At 42.3% G+C, this 17,532-nt stretch overlaps 2 protein-coding genes across 2 annotated transcripts; both read right to left on the reverse strand.

Moving 5' to 3' along the window:
- Nucleotides 1-3,855: 3,855 nt before the first annotated feature.
- LOC128490621 (G2/mitotic-specific cyclin-B2-like) lies at nucleotides 3,856-7,956 on the reverse strand. The gene is made up of 9 exons (XM_053462592.1): nucleotides 7,797-7,956; nucleotides 6,689-6,817; nucleotides 6,498-6,605; nucleotides 6,248-6,415; nucleotides 5,939-6,097; nucleotides 5,628-5,864; nucleotides 5,035-5,175; nucleotides 4,257-4,367; nucleotides 3,856-4,129 (listed from the first exon to the last, which is right to left on the reverse strand). The coding sequence occupies exons 1-9, from the start codon at nucleotides 7,815-7,817 to the stop codon at nucleotides 4,025-4,027; spliced, it is 1,179 nt and encodes a 392-aa protein (XP_053318567.1). The 5' UTR covers nucleotides 7,818-7,956; the 3' UTR covers nucleotides 3,856-4,024.
- A 4,319-nt stretch (nucleotides 7,957-12,275) lies between these two features.
- LOC128491434 (G2/mitotic-specific cyclin-B2-like) lies at nucleotides 12,276-17,532 on the reverse strand. The gene is made up of 9 exons (XM_053463758.1): nucleotides 17,470-17,532; nucleotides 17,062-17,187; nucleotides 16,586-16,678; nucleotides 15,756-15,926; nucleotides 15,520-15,678; nucleotides 14,000-14,236; nucleotides 13,762-13,902; nucleotides 13,544-13,654; nucleotides 12,276-12,383 (listed from the first exon to the last, which is right to left on the reverse strand). The coding sequence occupies exons 1-9, from the start codon at nucleotides 17,530-17,532 to the stop codon at nucleotides 12,276-12,278; spliced, it is 1,209 nt and encodes a 402-aa protein (XP_053319733.1).

Raw genomic sequence — 17,532 nt, forward strand, 5'->3', positions numbered from 1 at the left:
GGAAACAGATGAACATGCACACACACGGACAGGCTCTGTCACACTGACACCCAAACACATACACCAGACAGGCTCTGCCACACCCACACACACCAGGACAGGCTCTGCCACACTGAAGCATAAAAATATATTTTCTACACTGCTTTGTCATTAACTGCCCCTTTTATATTTTTGCCCCCACACCCTTGTGTATTGATTTATGTGAGGCCCCACCCTTGTGTATTGATGTCACCACCCCTTTTGTATTGTATAATGTGACACCCCCCCCCCCGCTGCCACGTGTATTACCCTGAGCCAGGAGTGTACCTAGAGTATTTGGCAACACACACACACTTTAAAACTGTATAGCTTCTATCGTTAGGCAAACTTTGACACAGGTACAGCATAACATCTATCATTATATACTGAGGCACGCACAGACGGTGTTACTTCATAACACCTATCACTATATGCTAAGGCACACATTGATGAGGGTATAGCATAACACCTATCACTATATGCTAAGGCACACATTGACGTGGGTACAGCATAACACCTATCACTATCTACTGAGGGACAGATTGATGGTGGTACAGCATAACCCCTATCACTATACATTGAGCCAGACATTGACAATAATGCATAAACCCCTATCATCATATACTAAGCTAAAAATTGATGTGGTGTAGGCCTATCACTTCAATGTCTGGCTTAGTATATAGGGATGCACCAAAATAAAAATTCTGGTCTGAAACCGAAAATTCAGCATTCACTTGGCCGAAACTGAAATACCCCCCCAACCTTTAAAAACAACAACAAAACACTTATTAAAAGTAACACCAAAATTAGACAAAAAAATCAATAACATTAATATAGATAGATATAGATATATAGATAGATATAGATCTGATTGTTAACGGCAATCACAATCCTACTGTGCCCAGGCATACACAGATTCCAGCATGTACTGGCTGATTTAGAATTATAGGAGTGTGATTGTGACAGCAATCACACTCCTATCATGCCCAGGTTCTAGCATGTACTGGTTGCCTGGGCATGATAGGAATGTGATTGCTGTTAGCAATTATATATATATATATATATATAATATATATATTGCTAACAGCAATCACATTCCTATCATGCCCAGGCAACCAGTACATGCTAGAACCTGGGCATGATAGGAGTGTGATTTCAGCCTCCCTATGCCATGCCCCCTACACTTACGCAGCCATGCTATCACACACACATTTACGAAAATTCATTCACTCCAGCCATATGGGTCCTCTTACTATATTTATGGTAATATTTACATTTTGTTTTGTTTTTTCTTTTTTCTTGCTCTCCCCCGACGTGAAGATCCTCTCCTTGTTACGATGAACTCTTCTGTGAGCCCCGCCCCCTCGAGTGGCAGGGTGTATTACACAATAGGTAAAAGTGCCATTGTAAGGGGTAGACCAGCGACACTAGTGTAAGTATTAGGAATACGAGAGGGCGTTAATGCGCTATGTTGTAAGCGTCCTTAAATAAGTGGGTCTTGAGGGATTTTTTTTTAAGAACCGATGGCAGGGGGAGAGACGGATAGACCGGGGGAGGGCATTCCAGAGGATAGGAGCAGCCCTGGGGAAATCTTGTAAGCGTGCATGAGAGCTAGAAATCAGAGGAGAGGATAGAAGGAGATCATTGGATGAGCGGAGAGACTGGTTAGGAGTGTATTTAGAGATGAGTGATGAGATGTAGGGAGGGGAACCGCTGTGAAGGGCTTTGAAAGTAAGAGTGAGGATTTTGAAATGAATCCTGAAGCGCACAGGCAGCCAGTGAACAGACAGAGGGGAGAGACGTTAGTAAAGCGATGGGAGAGGAAGATAAGTCTGGCAGCAGAATTTGTGGTGGATAGCTAAGACAGAGTTACAGTAATCAAGACGGGAGATAATCAGGGCATGGACAAGAGCTTCAGTGGCATTCTGTGTTAGGAAGGGACGGATGTGGGCAATGTTTTTAAGATGGAGAAACAGTTTTTAGAGACAGATTGAATGTGGGGGGTGAACAAAAGGTCAGAGTCAAGGGTGACACTAAGACAGCGTGCATGAGTAGATGGGGAGATGATGGCACCATTAACAATGAGGGAAACGTGCAGACATCCAGGTAGACAGATGCAAGGCAGTTAGCTACACAATCTAACACAGAGGGCGAGAAGTCAGGGGAGGATAGATAGATCTGGATGTCAGCATACAGGTGGTATTGAAAGACAAATGATGAGATCAGTTTGACATAGTACAAACACTAAAGTTTGACAGTATCTACAATTATAATCCACTGCCATTTTGCTGGCTGAACTTCATGGGAATTGTAGTTGACTGGGGCTGTGGTGTCTTAGACTTCACACTAACTGCAGCTCCCATGATATACACTCAGCCATTTCTGGCTTAGTGGTATTGCAGTTATTCATATGGTGCCAGCAGATTCTGTAGAGTTGTTTCAACGCCAGTAAAATAATTGAAAATCACACACTAACAATATGGTGCAAAAGAGGGCTTGCTCTCGATAGCTTACAATCTAGACTGGGGTAGCTTTGGCTGATTTTACCACCCACGATATTGTACTAAAGTTCTCATGTTTTGTAGGTACATGCTGCTCTTTGTTTAGCTACTACCACGGTCATATCCAACATTTGCCTCACACCAGGAAACCCCTCTACTGACCTAACAAAGGTAGGAAATGGGGATGAAGCAAGGATATATTGGGTGGTAGAGGAGAAAGGTAGGGGGGAAAAACATCCTGTGGCCACCATAACAAGCAGCAGTGTAAAACAGACAATGAAGTAGCCTTCAGGAGATGCTGTAGTACAAGTTATTCAATGAAAAATATATTGAAGTACTTGCCAAGTATTTTAAAATGCATGTTGTTGAGGAGGCTGCCTTCATCTAGAGTGTCTTCTTTAAAGTGATGCCCCACCTTAAGACTCGAGGCAAAAGCCTTAGAAGGATGGTTATAAATAATCACTTGTCTGAGACAAACAATACAGAGATTAACTGCCAGTTAACTGTCATGTTTACTAGGTTGTGGGAAATCTGACACTTGTCCAAAATGTCCTAGATTTGCTGGATGTCAGCACTAGAAACTAGCCAAGAGGATTTATTGAAGGAAAAAGTTTACAATACTGTTCTACTCAGCTAGTATGCCCATAAGTCCTTTGTAAAATGTGAATCTTTACATCAAATAAATGAGCATCTTTTTGAATTAGTGAAAAACTGGAGCCATGAAGAGCAGCTGCCCCTTACTACTGAGGTTTAGTTGCATGCTACCTCAAAGCACATCCAATGCAAGTTCCTGTTACGATTGATCCTACTTAAAATCTGGCTTTTCAAACGTTCGAGGAACAAGGCATACAAATTCTAACACTGACAAAATGAGGATGCCAGTCATAAAGGCATAGTCTAATATTGTCCTATTGAAGTCAATGGGAACACTTACCATGCATGAACCCATAACCAAACACCACAGCCCCAAACAGATTTTGCAATATGCATTACTTGTATGGAGTCTATCTGGGGCCTTAAACTGCCTCTTAAGAATTGAAGAGTTAAAATGTTTAGAAATGACTAGACTTTAGGGTGCTGCTGAAGTTACTGATCTGCACACCCCAGCTACTACTTAAAAGCCCTTTCGTAAGGAACACTACAGGTGATATTATGCATTAACAGTGGTGGGCTAAGCAGGTTAAGTATCCACAACATCCATTTCTCCCCATGGAACGGAATCCATGATTGGCTTCAGGAGTTTAACTAGCATTTGCATCCGTTCAGAAGCCTTCTGTTAGATTACTAGGCCAGAGCCAACAAGAAGTGTCAGATTTTATAGCCAGAAGCCATTGTAAAAAAAAGAAATTTTATTTCAGATACAGAAGTTGCAGTATTGATGTACACATGTCTATAAACAATTTTAAAAAAGCCCTATATACACAGAAACAGCAGCATTTGTGCCATCAGCGGCAGTTCAATAAAAGTGCAAAAAAGTGGTTGTAAAGCTGTTCAGAAGAGTGTTTCTACTGTGTAGACAGACTTGCCAGGTCCATGATGATGGGAGACATTAGCTGAGGGATGGTGCTGATTTTCATAAGCTTGCTGCTTGCATACTTGTTCCTCACAGCCTGGAGCAAAGACAAAATAAAAAATTAAGGTGGAAGGATGACCTTGCAACACTTCAACAATTCTAGGGTTTGCTGACAAATATACTGGCTTCAAATATGGTTCCCTAAAGTAACAGACACTCCTTACCACATGTTTTGTCAGATTCTGATTGACTTTGGTTACATTTTTAGCCATGTTCTTCATTATCATATGCAAGTCATCCTCTGTGTAACCGGTGTAATGGCGCTGTGTTGCTCCCTTCAAAATAGAGGAAATAGTCAATGAGTATGCCACATCCTTAAAACAAGAAAGGTGGCACTACTGATCACCAAAGCAGGAATGACTGTCATGTTCCAATTCTACAGCCCATAGTTAAACATCAGACCCCAACACTAGTGACGCTTCACCAGTAAGTATTTGAAGTAATAAACTCATTGTCAGGCAGTTTGACTGTTAAAGCAGGACAATAAAACTTAACTGGGTGCAATGTGATGTAGAGCCCCGTGCAGAACTGCTTTTTTAATCCTGCTCCCGCAATGTGGGTGTTCTGCTCCTGCCACATTTGTGGCCAATCCCACCCACCTCCTTACCCGATTTCCCACGCAGTCCCGCAAGGCTGCCCTTGAGTTGTTCCCTCACAGCATTTCTCTTGCTTTGCCCAGGAACAAGGCGGGGTCACAGGAAGTGACATCACATGGGCAGAGCAAGGTAGGAGACACTAATGGAGCAGCGAGAAGGCAGCCTTGCGGGACTGCCGGGACCTGCAGGTATAGTGCCTGACCGCCCACAGCCCCAGCAAGACCGCCCATGCCCACAAGTTTTTTTTTTGGGACCCGCCTCCCAATGCAGTCCTCTAATGCGATGCCAATATGAAGGGAAATGCAATCACCAGTGAGGTACCATCAGAAGCAAGATGCATACATACCCAACAGCCTTGAGCAAGAACCTTCTGGGACAGACACAGGGCAGCAGCAGCTATTTCTGAAGGGCGGAAGTGTACCATGTCATAGTCGATCAGTGTGAGCTCCATCAGGTATTTAGCAAGTGTGTGCTGTTCAGCATCAGCCTACGATTTTGAAAGACAGGCGGCATTAAATGTAAATAAAAATGCAACCACTGGGTTGTAGTAGCTGCAAGCCAAGCATGCATGATTGGCTAGTTTATGGATAGCTTAAGTGTCAATGTAATCATAACAAAGGGGTTATAAGTGGCATATTCGATTTTCAAGATGTTGTAATGCAAGCCATAGCCTCATCTGCTAGTATGACACATGTAAACTGTTGATACCGGTTGGCTTCCATTGGATTATGGTCTTCAAAAAGGGGGTTTATCAAAAAAGTTTCCTCCCATCAGAGTTATTTGAAGTGTCACATTTAGACTTGTGGGCTGTACATTGGGCAACTGCTCAGTTTGCCTTATCTTATAGAATCACTGAATATGAAATACCCAGCTCTATGCATCCCGTCTTTGTTGAGAGACTACCAATGATAGCATATGATGTTTAAAATTGTGACTTACGCTACAGGACTTTGAGGCACGTCTCAGGAAGTGAAGAGGCAGAGGACGTCCAAGGTCAAAATTTAGCTCTCGTAGCATAATCATTTCCATCTCCCTAATCTGAGATGTAGTGTAGGCATTATCAGTGATGTAAACAAAGTCAGCAATCTCAGGAGCATACATCTCTTCATATTTTGAAGCCAGGAGGAGTGATGTAACACCAACCAATTGAAGCTTGCTTCGAGACACAGGCTGAACCTTAGATAAAGAGAAGCTTTTAGTGTATGAACTCTTGCACGATTTCTCCTTTTTTTTTTTTAAAACATTCTTACTTGTAAGAAACGGTCCATGACTGCAACACCCATGTAGAGCGTCTCCTGGAGTAACTGGAATCTAGAGTGAACTTGAATAAGCCAGTCAACCAGAATGGCCCGCATGCGCTCATTCACCTCGGTCCCATCTAGGTAGCGTGGACGTATAGACTGCTGGACCTACAAAAGGAAAGGTTAACTAGCTATTTATTCTTCTTTGCTGCCAATTCCAATTAGTGTTCCGCTGGGGATCCCAATGGAGAAACATCAGCATTATACAAGATACTGAGCATCACACTGGTAGTTTACACCATCATAGGAAATTCATACCTCTAGCTGTCTTAAGTAATTATAGATGTCCATCACATACTCGCTGCAAAGCTGTGGGTTGCCACCATCATCTGCATCAATATCTTCCACATTGCTCAGAGTGGCAGAGAATGCTTGACATAACTCCTCTTCTTTCATGGACACATCCATCGGAGCAGGAGAAGACACCTAGCAAAAGAAATTACGAAGATCAGCAAAATAGCACCACTTGCCATTTCTGTTTACACAGACCTTAATGGTGAATACTTACTTTTGGGGGAGCTTCAATGACTGCAGGTTTAGCATGAACAACCTTGGCTTTCAGATTGACCACTTTAGTTGGCATAGGTTTTGAAGTCTTCACCACTGCATTAGGGTTCTATTAAAAGGCAAATTGTAGTTTAAACATGGAATTCTGGCATGCGTTTTCAAGGAGATTTACCCAGACAGTTCATACTCTACCTTAGACAAGGGTTGCTTCCCACGCACTGTCACCTTGTTTCCGATTTCACCTAATGCTGCTCTTCTAACATTTATCTGGGCTTTGGCTCTCATCGCACCCGCAATAGCGTTGTCCACTTCATGGGAAATCTGGAGAAGCCACATATTAGAAGAAAATATCTACTCAAACAATCTCACAGAGAATGTAAACTTTACCAGAAACCCTCACACAAGAGCAGTATGTAGCCAGGCTAATTCACCATAAGCTAAATACTGAAATAAGCAGGAACCTTAGCCAACCAAATCTTAGCCACCAGACAGCTGTCCAGCATCTTTCCAGGGGGCATGCTATATGCTTGCGTTTCATGCTCAGCCATATCCAACAGGCACTTTAGGCAACAAAGTGATCCAGCTGAAAGCAGGGGACCCAGGTGCTTCATTTAAGACAGTGAGGTTTGATCAGATCCAGTGGCTGTTACAGGAATTGGAATGCAGGGTTTTAATAGCAGCTCTGGTGTATCAAATGATAGATGCTTGAGCTCTTATCCTGTTAGGATGAACAAGATGTATCCCAGTAACAAAGTAATTCAGCACTCCTACCACCATCGGACTAGGTGACAAGCCCTACTTTGAGGCGGCAGCAGCAGCCCCCCGGTCCTGAGAACTTGCCAAGACTACCAACTGCCCAGACAGATGGACTTCCACACAGAGGTCCGTAAGGAATAAAAACCTGAGGTCATCGGCACATACACCTTACATAGGGCGTGCTGATAAGTGATAGTATAGCCTCAGTCCCATAGACTACACTCCCCACATTACTGAACAGCCATTACAGCTGGTTATACTAATTACATTTGCCTCCACAGCGTGAAACAGATAGAAGCACAGGCAACTCAGTCCAATACACTACCCGTGCAGAGTATACACCAGATCTACACACCACTGCACCAGCACGGTGTGCAAAGTCAGCTAAGTCACAAGAATACGAAACACGCAGGACAACAGGCTATACTATGAAACAAGCAGCTAGCTGGGGGAAATCGCTAGCGACGAGAGAGCCGAGCAGACGCTAGGCCGCAAAAGAAGCACCGCCATAGAAGTAAACAGAAACACCAAAGTAAAGACTTACGGCAGCACGGCGGGTCGCCATTTGATGAAGAATAGTGGGGTCTTTAAAACCAGAGGATAAAACAAACGATAAAACTTCTCCGAGCGCCTACGCCTCGAAATCCCACAAGACACTACAGCTCCTTATCCCAGCAACCAACAAGGCATTTTAAATATCGCTCCCAGTATCCCGATTGGTCAGAACGTCAGCCGATCCTGCACTGTGATTGGATGAGAGGTATCGGAGTCATGGCAACCCGCTCTCAGGAAATTAATCCCCTTTCCCCCGCTTAGTAGCTCAGTCGATTGTTTAATTGACCATTATATGTTTTGCGACAGTAAAGCAATCGTCACAAAGTGTATGTTAATAAATATGACTTTCCGGGTTTGCTATTTTGTTTTAACGGAAACGTTAGCCATGGAGCTTTTATCGCGAGATTTCGGGTGTCAGAGGCTCATGGGCAATGCGCGTCACACCGTCTTAAAGTAACAAGACCGAGTACGGGGACTACGAGCCATATTTGTATAATAGTAATATTGGTACTACGTTAATGCGTCTGTAGCTATAGTTTAGGTATAAATTAACAAAAATGTTAGCATTTGACATTTAAAAATGAATAAATGGCCATATTAACCTTTACGGGGATGTTTACGTGCATTTGACAGAATGGCGGTAAAACACGCAGGGGTAGTTCCAAGTTTAAGATTTCCCGCCTTTTAAGCAAAGTAATAGCAGCCAGGTGATTGCATTCATTGAGTTATTCACCCATTCTGGACCGGGGGGTTCAGACCCTTTACTGATCAGCAGTGCATGCTATCAGCCAGCAGGGGGAGCAGTCATAGATCCCAGCAGGATCTTCTCAGCGTTGACACCTACCGGGGAATGCAGTGTGGGCATTGTAACACCCGATCTGTCAGTTATGCTGACCAAACCAAAATTGTCTTCGCTGATTCTGTCATTCACTTAACGAGTAGTTTATCATACAGATGACAAGCTGCCATTAGATATTGAGTAAAGCGTCACATATTCATTTTGCTGGTCTAAAATGGCTTTTAGACCAGCTTTATTCACTATAATTCATTGGTTGACCCTTTGCAATCCAGTATTTGACCATAAGATCCTTCTGAAGTATCTAATAATCTCCACACCACTAGCACTAAGGGTGATTTTTCAATTATGCTAAAGGACTCCTCTGCAGGTTTTAACATCAGTGGCCACCACTCAGTTCTCTCTATACTGTCTGGGTAAACTGGTAACTCCTGGCTGGCATCCCGCATCCTAAACTTGAGTATCCCAAGACAGAGCACGGTTGACAATTCCACAATCTACTTAACAGCTCCCTGTGGTTATACATAATTCTACTTTCTCCTTCACCCCTATCATCCAGTCATTTACCAAATCATACTGCCTTTAATATGTCTGAGATTTGTGCTTTCGTCACACAAGATAACGCTTAAATACTAATTTATTCTCATGTGAAATCCTCTCGGGTTATTGAGACTCCCTCCTAATTGGATTCTCGCTTATCGCCCCTTTCCTCTCCAGGATTTACTCAGTGCTGTACTCATGCTCTGGAATACCTTATCATTCCATCAAACCCATATGAAATTTACCGCAATGAAATAACCATTGTACAAGCTGTCGCTTTTCCCCTCAACTCTTTCAATAAGTTCAAAAGAGCTGGTTGCTCATCTCCCTCTGCACTGGTATATGTTATGTTCATGTTATTGCTTATTTGTATGTTGATAATGTTATTGTTAATTTTGTATTCTCCCCTCATTGCAATGTACGACACTACAGAGTCTGCTGATCCTCTGGCAATTAAATGTAATAATTAGAAAATGTATAGATGATAGATAAATCACGATTTAGACAATATTACTGCAAAGATAAAGCGCTAATTTTAGGACTTGCTTTTAAAAAATATTTATATATATATATTTATATTTAGTTTGTTTATTAAATTTTTTTTTGGAACTGGAAGGTTCCTCTGATGGTGACATCAGTGGAAAATTATTTTTACATGTTACCATTTTTTTTTTAAAACTATTTTCAAATATTTTTTTTTCCTTTTCATTTATTTTACTAATCACATAGTAATTAGAAAGCTGGACTCCATTGACTTGCATGGTTGAATGTAGTACCTGTTTTCAACTCCATTATATTTTTGAAAGGACACAACGCCATCCTGCAAGTGTCAAAATCACCCGCAGTGGCGGTTGTGACCTCTCTCCGGAGCGGTCTTAGCGCGTCCTGGGTTGGGAGTTCGGTGTGGCTGAATGCCGCCTCACTATCGAGGCATTTCAGCGACACAATTGGCGTTTAGGAGGCAAACGCTGATCCTCTCCTAAACTTTTAAAACGGGCGTCCGGCACCATACAGTGCATGGCGAGGGTTGACACCCCGGGAAGGGGCCAGATACAACCCCTAATGCCGATCTCAGTGTTGCTGAATGCCTCAACATCGAGGCATTACAGCAACACCCTTTTGGGTGCAGAAAGCGAACGTAGATAGCTTTCTGCACCTGTTTAAAGCCATGACGGTCCCGGCACATCAATTGTCACTAACTGGATGTTGGTACATGGCGTGCCAGAACCGGCAATTGTCATTAAGGGGTTAAATGGACACTCAGACCATCATATGCACTTCAGCTAACTGGTCATGTGTTCCCCCTTGCGTGTGTGTTTAAACATAGCAGTGTCATAGGATACCACCTTTGCTACAAATCAGTTTGTGAAATTTCTGCCCTACTAGATATGCCCCAGTCCACTATAAGTGCTATTATTGTGTAAGTGTCTAGGAGTAACAATAGCTCAGCCATGAAGACGTAGACCACACAAACACCCTAACATGGTCTCTGAATGCTGTCCCGGGCAGGGCTCTAGTAGACCGCACAGATCCCCGAGCTTAACACCATCGAAAATCTTTGGGGTGAACTGGAACGGAGATTGCAAGCAAGGCCTTCTCATCAAACAGTGCCTGACCTCAGATGCTCTACTGGATGAATATTTTTTTTCACAGAAACAAAAAGACTGCAGAAAGCCTTCTGAGAAGATTTTTTAAAAAGGGTTTATTTTCTAAATGAAACATTGTTTCTTGCCTTTTTCACTTTACATTACACATGGCCAAACTCTACAGAGTTCTTGTGCTTTGTGCAAGTTGAAATGCATAGTGAATGCATAGTGAAGTTAAAGCAGCAACTTTTTGCAACTCTGCCTTAGAAGCAGCAGTATATCACACAGCAAAAAGGTGGAAAAATAAGTACTCAAAGCTTACCTTAGGGACAAACAGCAGCTCTCTACATCCCATATGTGTGTACATGGGGTCTCATTGGACAGCCGCTACCAGGGCCAGACTGGGAATAAGGCTGCCCTGGCACTTTAAGGCTGGGAGCTGCCTAATGGCATAAGCATGGCTGAATACATTTGTTTATGGTCAATGTGCATCCAGGCAGATCAGATTGACAAAAAAAAAAAAAAATTACCAGGCATTGGCACATTTGGCCCACACACACACACACTTTGAGAGCTAACACTGAAAGCCAACTGGTGGCAAGCTTATCACAACAGCAGGTTAAGCTTTCAGCCAAACACCAAGTTTATAAGTGGGGGGCACGAAGAGACACATGGCCAATTTCCCTTCCAATGGAAGGGAACACCAACCCAACCAAGTCTTGAAAAAGGGGGGGGAGGGTAGCTTAGTGCTGTGGTTTGATCCAGGTGTTCTTATACATGACAAGGTATGTCCATCCTAATGAAACCCCATCTGTCCTCTACCTTTCAGAGGTCTAAATGACACCAGCTTCCTCCCCTAAACATCACTACAATAGTTATCCTCATGCAAGTAATCCCTCTACTTCATTTTATACCCACCCCCTCAATCTACTAGATTGTACACTCACAAGAACAGGGCTCTGTTATATTCTAGTTAATTGTACTCCATTAAGTAATCAAGACAAATATAAATAAAATAAAGTTTATTTCTTGTGGGATAAAGCACATAGTATTTAAATACATTTAAAACCATTATTGAATACATATTGAAGTGTTTAGACAAAACCCGCAATTAACATCTGGGGATAGTGTTAATGACTTGTTGCATGAACTTAAACCAATCATTCTTAGAGGCATACAGTGATCCCAGTGTAGGTACAGCCTGATGTGTGGTAGGAAAAGCTTTCAGAAATTAAACGGTTTGTCCAGAGGGGAGCATTCTTACAATCCGATGTTCACACAGTGTACATTAAATATAAACTTACACTATTCCACAACCTAAATAATGCAATAGGATTCAGGCACAACTCTTGTTAAGATTTAGTAGGAAAAATATATAAAAGTCATCAACTCATGTTAGCTGTACAATATAGATTAGATAGCTCTGTGTTACTCATTTAATATTGGGAACACAGAGCTTGTTGCCCATCTGTTAAAATTGATCCAAGGACTAAAAACCATGTCTTTGTATGTACATTTAAGTGCTTATAAGAACTTTCTTGTTTGCCTATAAGTTAGTCACAGAGGCAGCCAGATCAGTTATAAGATGTGAAGACAGATGTGGGATTGTGCTGATCCTCAGTAGTTTACTGCTGGCATACTTGTTCTTCACAGACTGAAAGGAGGAGAGAAAGAAAAAAAACAAAAGTTAATTTTGGGGTAGCCTGCATTAGAGTTTTCTGCATATTTAATACAACTGGCACAATCCAATTTGTAGCGCATTATAGGATACAGTTCTTTTATACTTTATAGCACGTTAATAAATTCCATTATTTTTCTATGTTTTATATGACAAGTCAATTCAATAAACTCAGTTTGTGGTAACATTAAAACTGCTTCCTCTGGGAAGAGTTTAGGCATTCGGCAACTGAATAAAGTTTCCAATGCTGGATTTAGATTCTGCAGGAGCAAGTGGAATAGAAACTAATGCCTTTTTTTTTTTTCTTCTGTTTTCATGCAATTTGAAAGGTTGATTGCATCCCCTTGCAGTGAGCGCAGAGACTGATGACAGCCATTTGATGTATACAGCCTATGCTGTTGCAATTGCAGATGTCTGCTAGAGCAGTGGCTTTATTACAATAACTGAAGGGGTTAGTCAGCTGTCCTTAAGAGTACAGTATCAGGAGATGCAGGGGATTGAGTAGCCATTTACTAGCCAACCTATCAATTCTGAGAATTAGTTAGTATAGGGTACATGGCACAGCAAGACTAATCAGCATTTACTAAATCTAGCACAGAGTCAGATCTATGCCCAAAGCACACATCTGTAGACACCCAGGTGTGCAGGGCCGGCCCGACAATGGAGCAACTGCTCCAGGCGGCACTTTTGAAGTCCTTTTTTTTTTTTTAAAGCGGAAGAGAGAGGGGTGCCGAGTGGTTTTCGCTTACCAAGTTGTCAGTACCCGCTTGGCACCCCTCTCTCCTCTGCGGCGAGTCTCCCTGTTCGGTCTCAGTGCCAGCTTGTAATGCTGAGCGCCGGAAGATGATGTCATTTCTGAACAGGGAGACTCACCGCAGAAGTGCTGAAAGGCAAGTACAAGGGGGTAGGGTAGATAATAGGGAGGGAGAGGAAGGGTAGATAAGGGGGGGGCATTTTAAACTTTGCCCCAGGCGGCATTTAGTCTTGGGCTGGCCCTGCAGGTGTGCAACACCTCAACTTATGCTTACATGCTAGAGCTACAAAAAGTGCCCTTAGTAAATAAACTATAGGCAAGTCAAAATTATATATCTATATATGCCCCTCAGTAGGACCTCCATGGAGAAAATATTACTCACAACAAGTTTAGTCAAGTTCTGGGTCATATTTACTACATTCTTTGCCATGTGTTGCATAGTAGGGATCAGATCCTCAGTTGTGTATCCAGTGTAGAACTGCAGTGTCTCATTCTGGAGGAAGAGAAACAAAAAACCATCACCATTGCATAATGCAGTTTTGACCCACTACAACCATATCTATGTGGTTGTGACCATGATGTTGGATGTTTAGTACTTACCCATGTGCCATAGTTGAGAATCTTTTGTGTCAGACAAAGAGCAGCAGCAGCTATTACTGAAGGATGAATGTGAACCATGTCATAGTCCAACAGAGTCAGCTCCATCAGGTATTTAGCCAGACTGTGCTGCTCAGCATCTGCCTGCAAGGATAAAGTAACAGTGGAACCAAAGTGTTGACTCCTGTGTGTCTTGTAGAAAAAGAGATGGTCATATTGTCACCATGCTACCGACACCCACCTGGCAACATTTTGAGGCTCTTCTGAGAAAGTGAAGTGGTATGGGTCGCCCCAATTCAAAGTTGAGCTCTTGGAGAATTAACATTTCCATCTGTCGAATCTGAGCTTTGGAGTAGGTGTTATCGGTTATATACACAAAATCCGCTATACTTGGAGGATACATTTCTTCATACTTTGCTGCCAAGAATAACGCTGTGACTCCCACCAGCTGAAGCTTGTTTCTGGAAACCGGCTGAGACTTCAGGTGGAAAAATGAAAGTCGTTTTAGTACTGTATCAACTACAACCATTTTTCCTCATTAATTTAAACAGTAACTGTGCATGCTCAAGTTTATTACCGTATTTGCTCGATTATAAGACGAGGTTTTTTCCAGAGCAAATGCTCTGAAAAATACCCCTCGTCTTATAATCGGGGTCGTCTTCTAATCAGACCCCAAAAAAATGCTGGCGCCATGCTGCTTACCGGTCGCAAGCAGCGTCTCTTCTGTTAGAAGCAGGGCAGGAAGCTTGCAGCGTCCTCACAGAACTCTATCTCCCCCCTCTGAGGGCAGGGCCAGAGAAGTTGCTACAGCCGGTCCCCTGCAGAAGTCTGCGAGTGGGAGATCTGCAGTTCAGGTGAGGGGGTGGGGGAGGGTTTTTGAGTATGTGTGAAGTGTGTGTGATTAAGGGAATGAATGAGTATTTAAATGTTTGTGAATGAGTGTGAGTGTGTGTGTGATAGCATGGATGTGTAAGGGGGGTGGGGGTTGTAGCATGGCATATGGAGGCTGTAATCCCACTGCTATCATCCCCAGGTTCCAGCATGTACTGGCTGCCTTGGCTTGATAGGAGTGTGATTGCTGTTAGCAGTTTGATATATATATATATATCAAACTGCTAACAGCAATCACACTCCTATCAAGCCAAGGCAGCCAGTACATGCTGGGTTAAAAGGCATATCATGGGGCTGAGTGGCATATAGGGGGTTAAAATGCGTTTCTGGACCTCCAGAAATGCATTTTAACCCCCTATATGCCACTCAGCCCCATGATATGCCTATATACCTCCAGAAATGCTTTATACCCCCCTATATGCCACTCAGCCCCATGATATGCCTTTTAACCCCCTATATGCCAGAGTGGCATACAGGGGTATAAGGCATATCATGGGGCAGAGTGGCAAATAGGGGGGTATAAAGCATTTCTGGGGGCAGAGTGGCATAACTGGGGGGGGCAGGTTGGCAAATAAAAGGAAATTCAAAAAATATATTTTTCTCAATCATAGCTTTTATTAAACATGAAAATAATTTACATTAATTAATATTTACTGGTAAAACTTTTTCCCTATAGGGTAGTCTTTTTCAGGCTTTTTGTTTTTTTCCTAAATTAATATTTTGATTTTGGGGGGGTCGTCTTATAATCGGGGTCGTCTTATAATCGAGCAAATACGGTAATAGTTCAATTTACCTTTGAAGCCCCTGCCACTCACAACATTGCAATCATTTTTACGGTTAACTATGTACCGTTGCCCAAGTTGTACTTGCCTGCAAAAACCTGTCCATGACTCCAATAGCCATGTAAAGAGTCTCCTGGAGTAACTGGAATTTGCAGTGGACTTGAATTAGCCAATCAACAAGGATTGTTCTCATACGTTCATTAACCTCCATACCCTTCAAGTATTTTGGATGTACAAAGTGCTGGACCTGGGTACAAGAATGACATGTCATGAGTGACTGTTCCATTCCAAGCTTTCATAGTCAGTGAATGTTTGCTCTTTTACCTCTAGGTGTTTCAGGTAGTTATATACATCCTTCACATAGTCACTGCACAGCTGAGGGTTGTCCGTATCTTCAGCATCAATATCTTCCACATGGTTTAGAATATCAGAAAAGGCTTGACACAGCTCTTCTTCCTCCTTCATTGAAACATCCATGGGCATAGAAACATGATCCTAGGGGCAGGTTGAAAGATTTAAAAAGTCAGATATGCCAACACTAAAGTGTCAATCCATGGCTGGATACCTTGTTCAAAGTCTTCCTGCGTGGTACGTTTTAAATAAAGTTTATACAAATCCATAGGATGTTCTCATGATCCTTTTTGAATATTTGGTTGCAATTCCCCCACCCCCAGTAACCTACATAAGGTATATCTGACCAGGTCTGAGCAAATGCAGGGTACTTCCTTGCATACACCTCAATTGGAGGTTTTTTGTGCTAGTGCGAATGTTTCAGAAAGCAGAGGGAATAATGCAGCTGTTCAAATCCTCATTAAGATACCCACAGATATTCATATTTGGGGCAGTAGACTGTGTCCCTTTTACAAAATAAAAAAAAAAGGGAGACAGAACACAGCATTAGGAACCACCCACTACTCCCTTAGTCTACTTATTGAGACCTGCCATTTACTAGTCAAGGTAGCCCAAAGAACGCATATTAAGATCTGTGGGGGGAATTTTTTATGACTAGTTTGGAGAACTCATACTTTATGGGTTGACTACTCATGTCACTAATTGTTTTTTTCATCTAATGGCAAAAGTCCCATGACTTAATGTTGAGAAGTTACAAGGTCTCATGAAATTCATATTGAATGTATAGTGAACAGGCATTTTACCTCAGCTTTTGGCCCATGGGATTGTTTAACTTGCACAGGAACATTGGCTTTAGCTACTCCTTGTCTTTTTGTTCTGATGTGTTGCTTGCAGTTCTACAAAGAAAGCTCAGTCAAGTGAACTGTCCCCACTGTTTACAGATTCACATGTTTTCATATTAACCCTTGTGTGCCATTAAGGCAGCTATGCCAATTGCCAGTTCATATTATCATTACGATTACGCTTTTGTAAACTTTCAAATTTTCAGATTGGTGCATTGTCAACTGGCTCTAGCATCCTTTGTAAGGGTAGCAAGGATGGAAAGCATGAAGTCAAGTTCTACCTTGCCCAGTATGGTCTTAACTAAAGCTCTTCAAAGACATGCCATTTGTAAGTCTTATCTAAGATATATACATATATGCTAATCATTACAAGTGAGTTTTTCACCATGTAGGGTTAAGATGCCAAAACCCCTGTAAAGAACAGTTTAACAGCTTACCATGGGTCCAGGCTTGCTTGTCACATGTGCTGGCTTATTACCAATTTCTTCAAGAGGTTGTCTCTGGACTTTGTGTTTGATGGCAGCCACACCACCTGCAAAAACATTGTCAGCTTCCAAAGGGAGCTGAATAGTGCATCAAGTTAGCCGAATATCTGTTACCTCTTCCAAATAGAAACAGTAGGAAGGTTTGTCAGCACTGGATTTGTTGGCACAGAGCAATATGCTACCTAAACTCCACAACGCTAGCAACCTGGTGCTCAGGCATGATGCACAGGTGTACCCAAACTGTTCTTTGCAAAAAAAAAATAAAAAATCCCAGTAATATTATAGGTTATACAGCCAAGTCACAAGTTTCAGTGATTAAACAACCAAAAGGTTAAGTTTAAGCAGATTGCAAGCCATTACCTTGAAGGCAGCTGGGATGTCTCCACTGAATCTTGGAAAGGTGAGACAAAGAACCAGAACCAT

The sequence above is a fragment of the Spea bombifrons genome, chromosome 4 (assembly GCF_027358695.1).
Source record: "Spea bombifrons isolate aSpeBom1 chromosome 4, aSpeBom1.2.pri, whole genome shotgun sequence".
In the NCBI taxonomy this organism is placed as follows: domain Eukaryota; kingdom Metazoa; phylum Chordata; class Amphibia; order Anura; family Pelobatidae; genus Spea; species Spea bombifrons.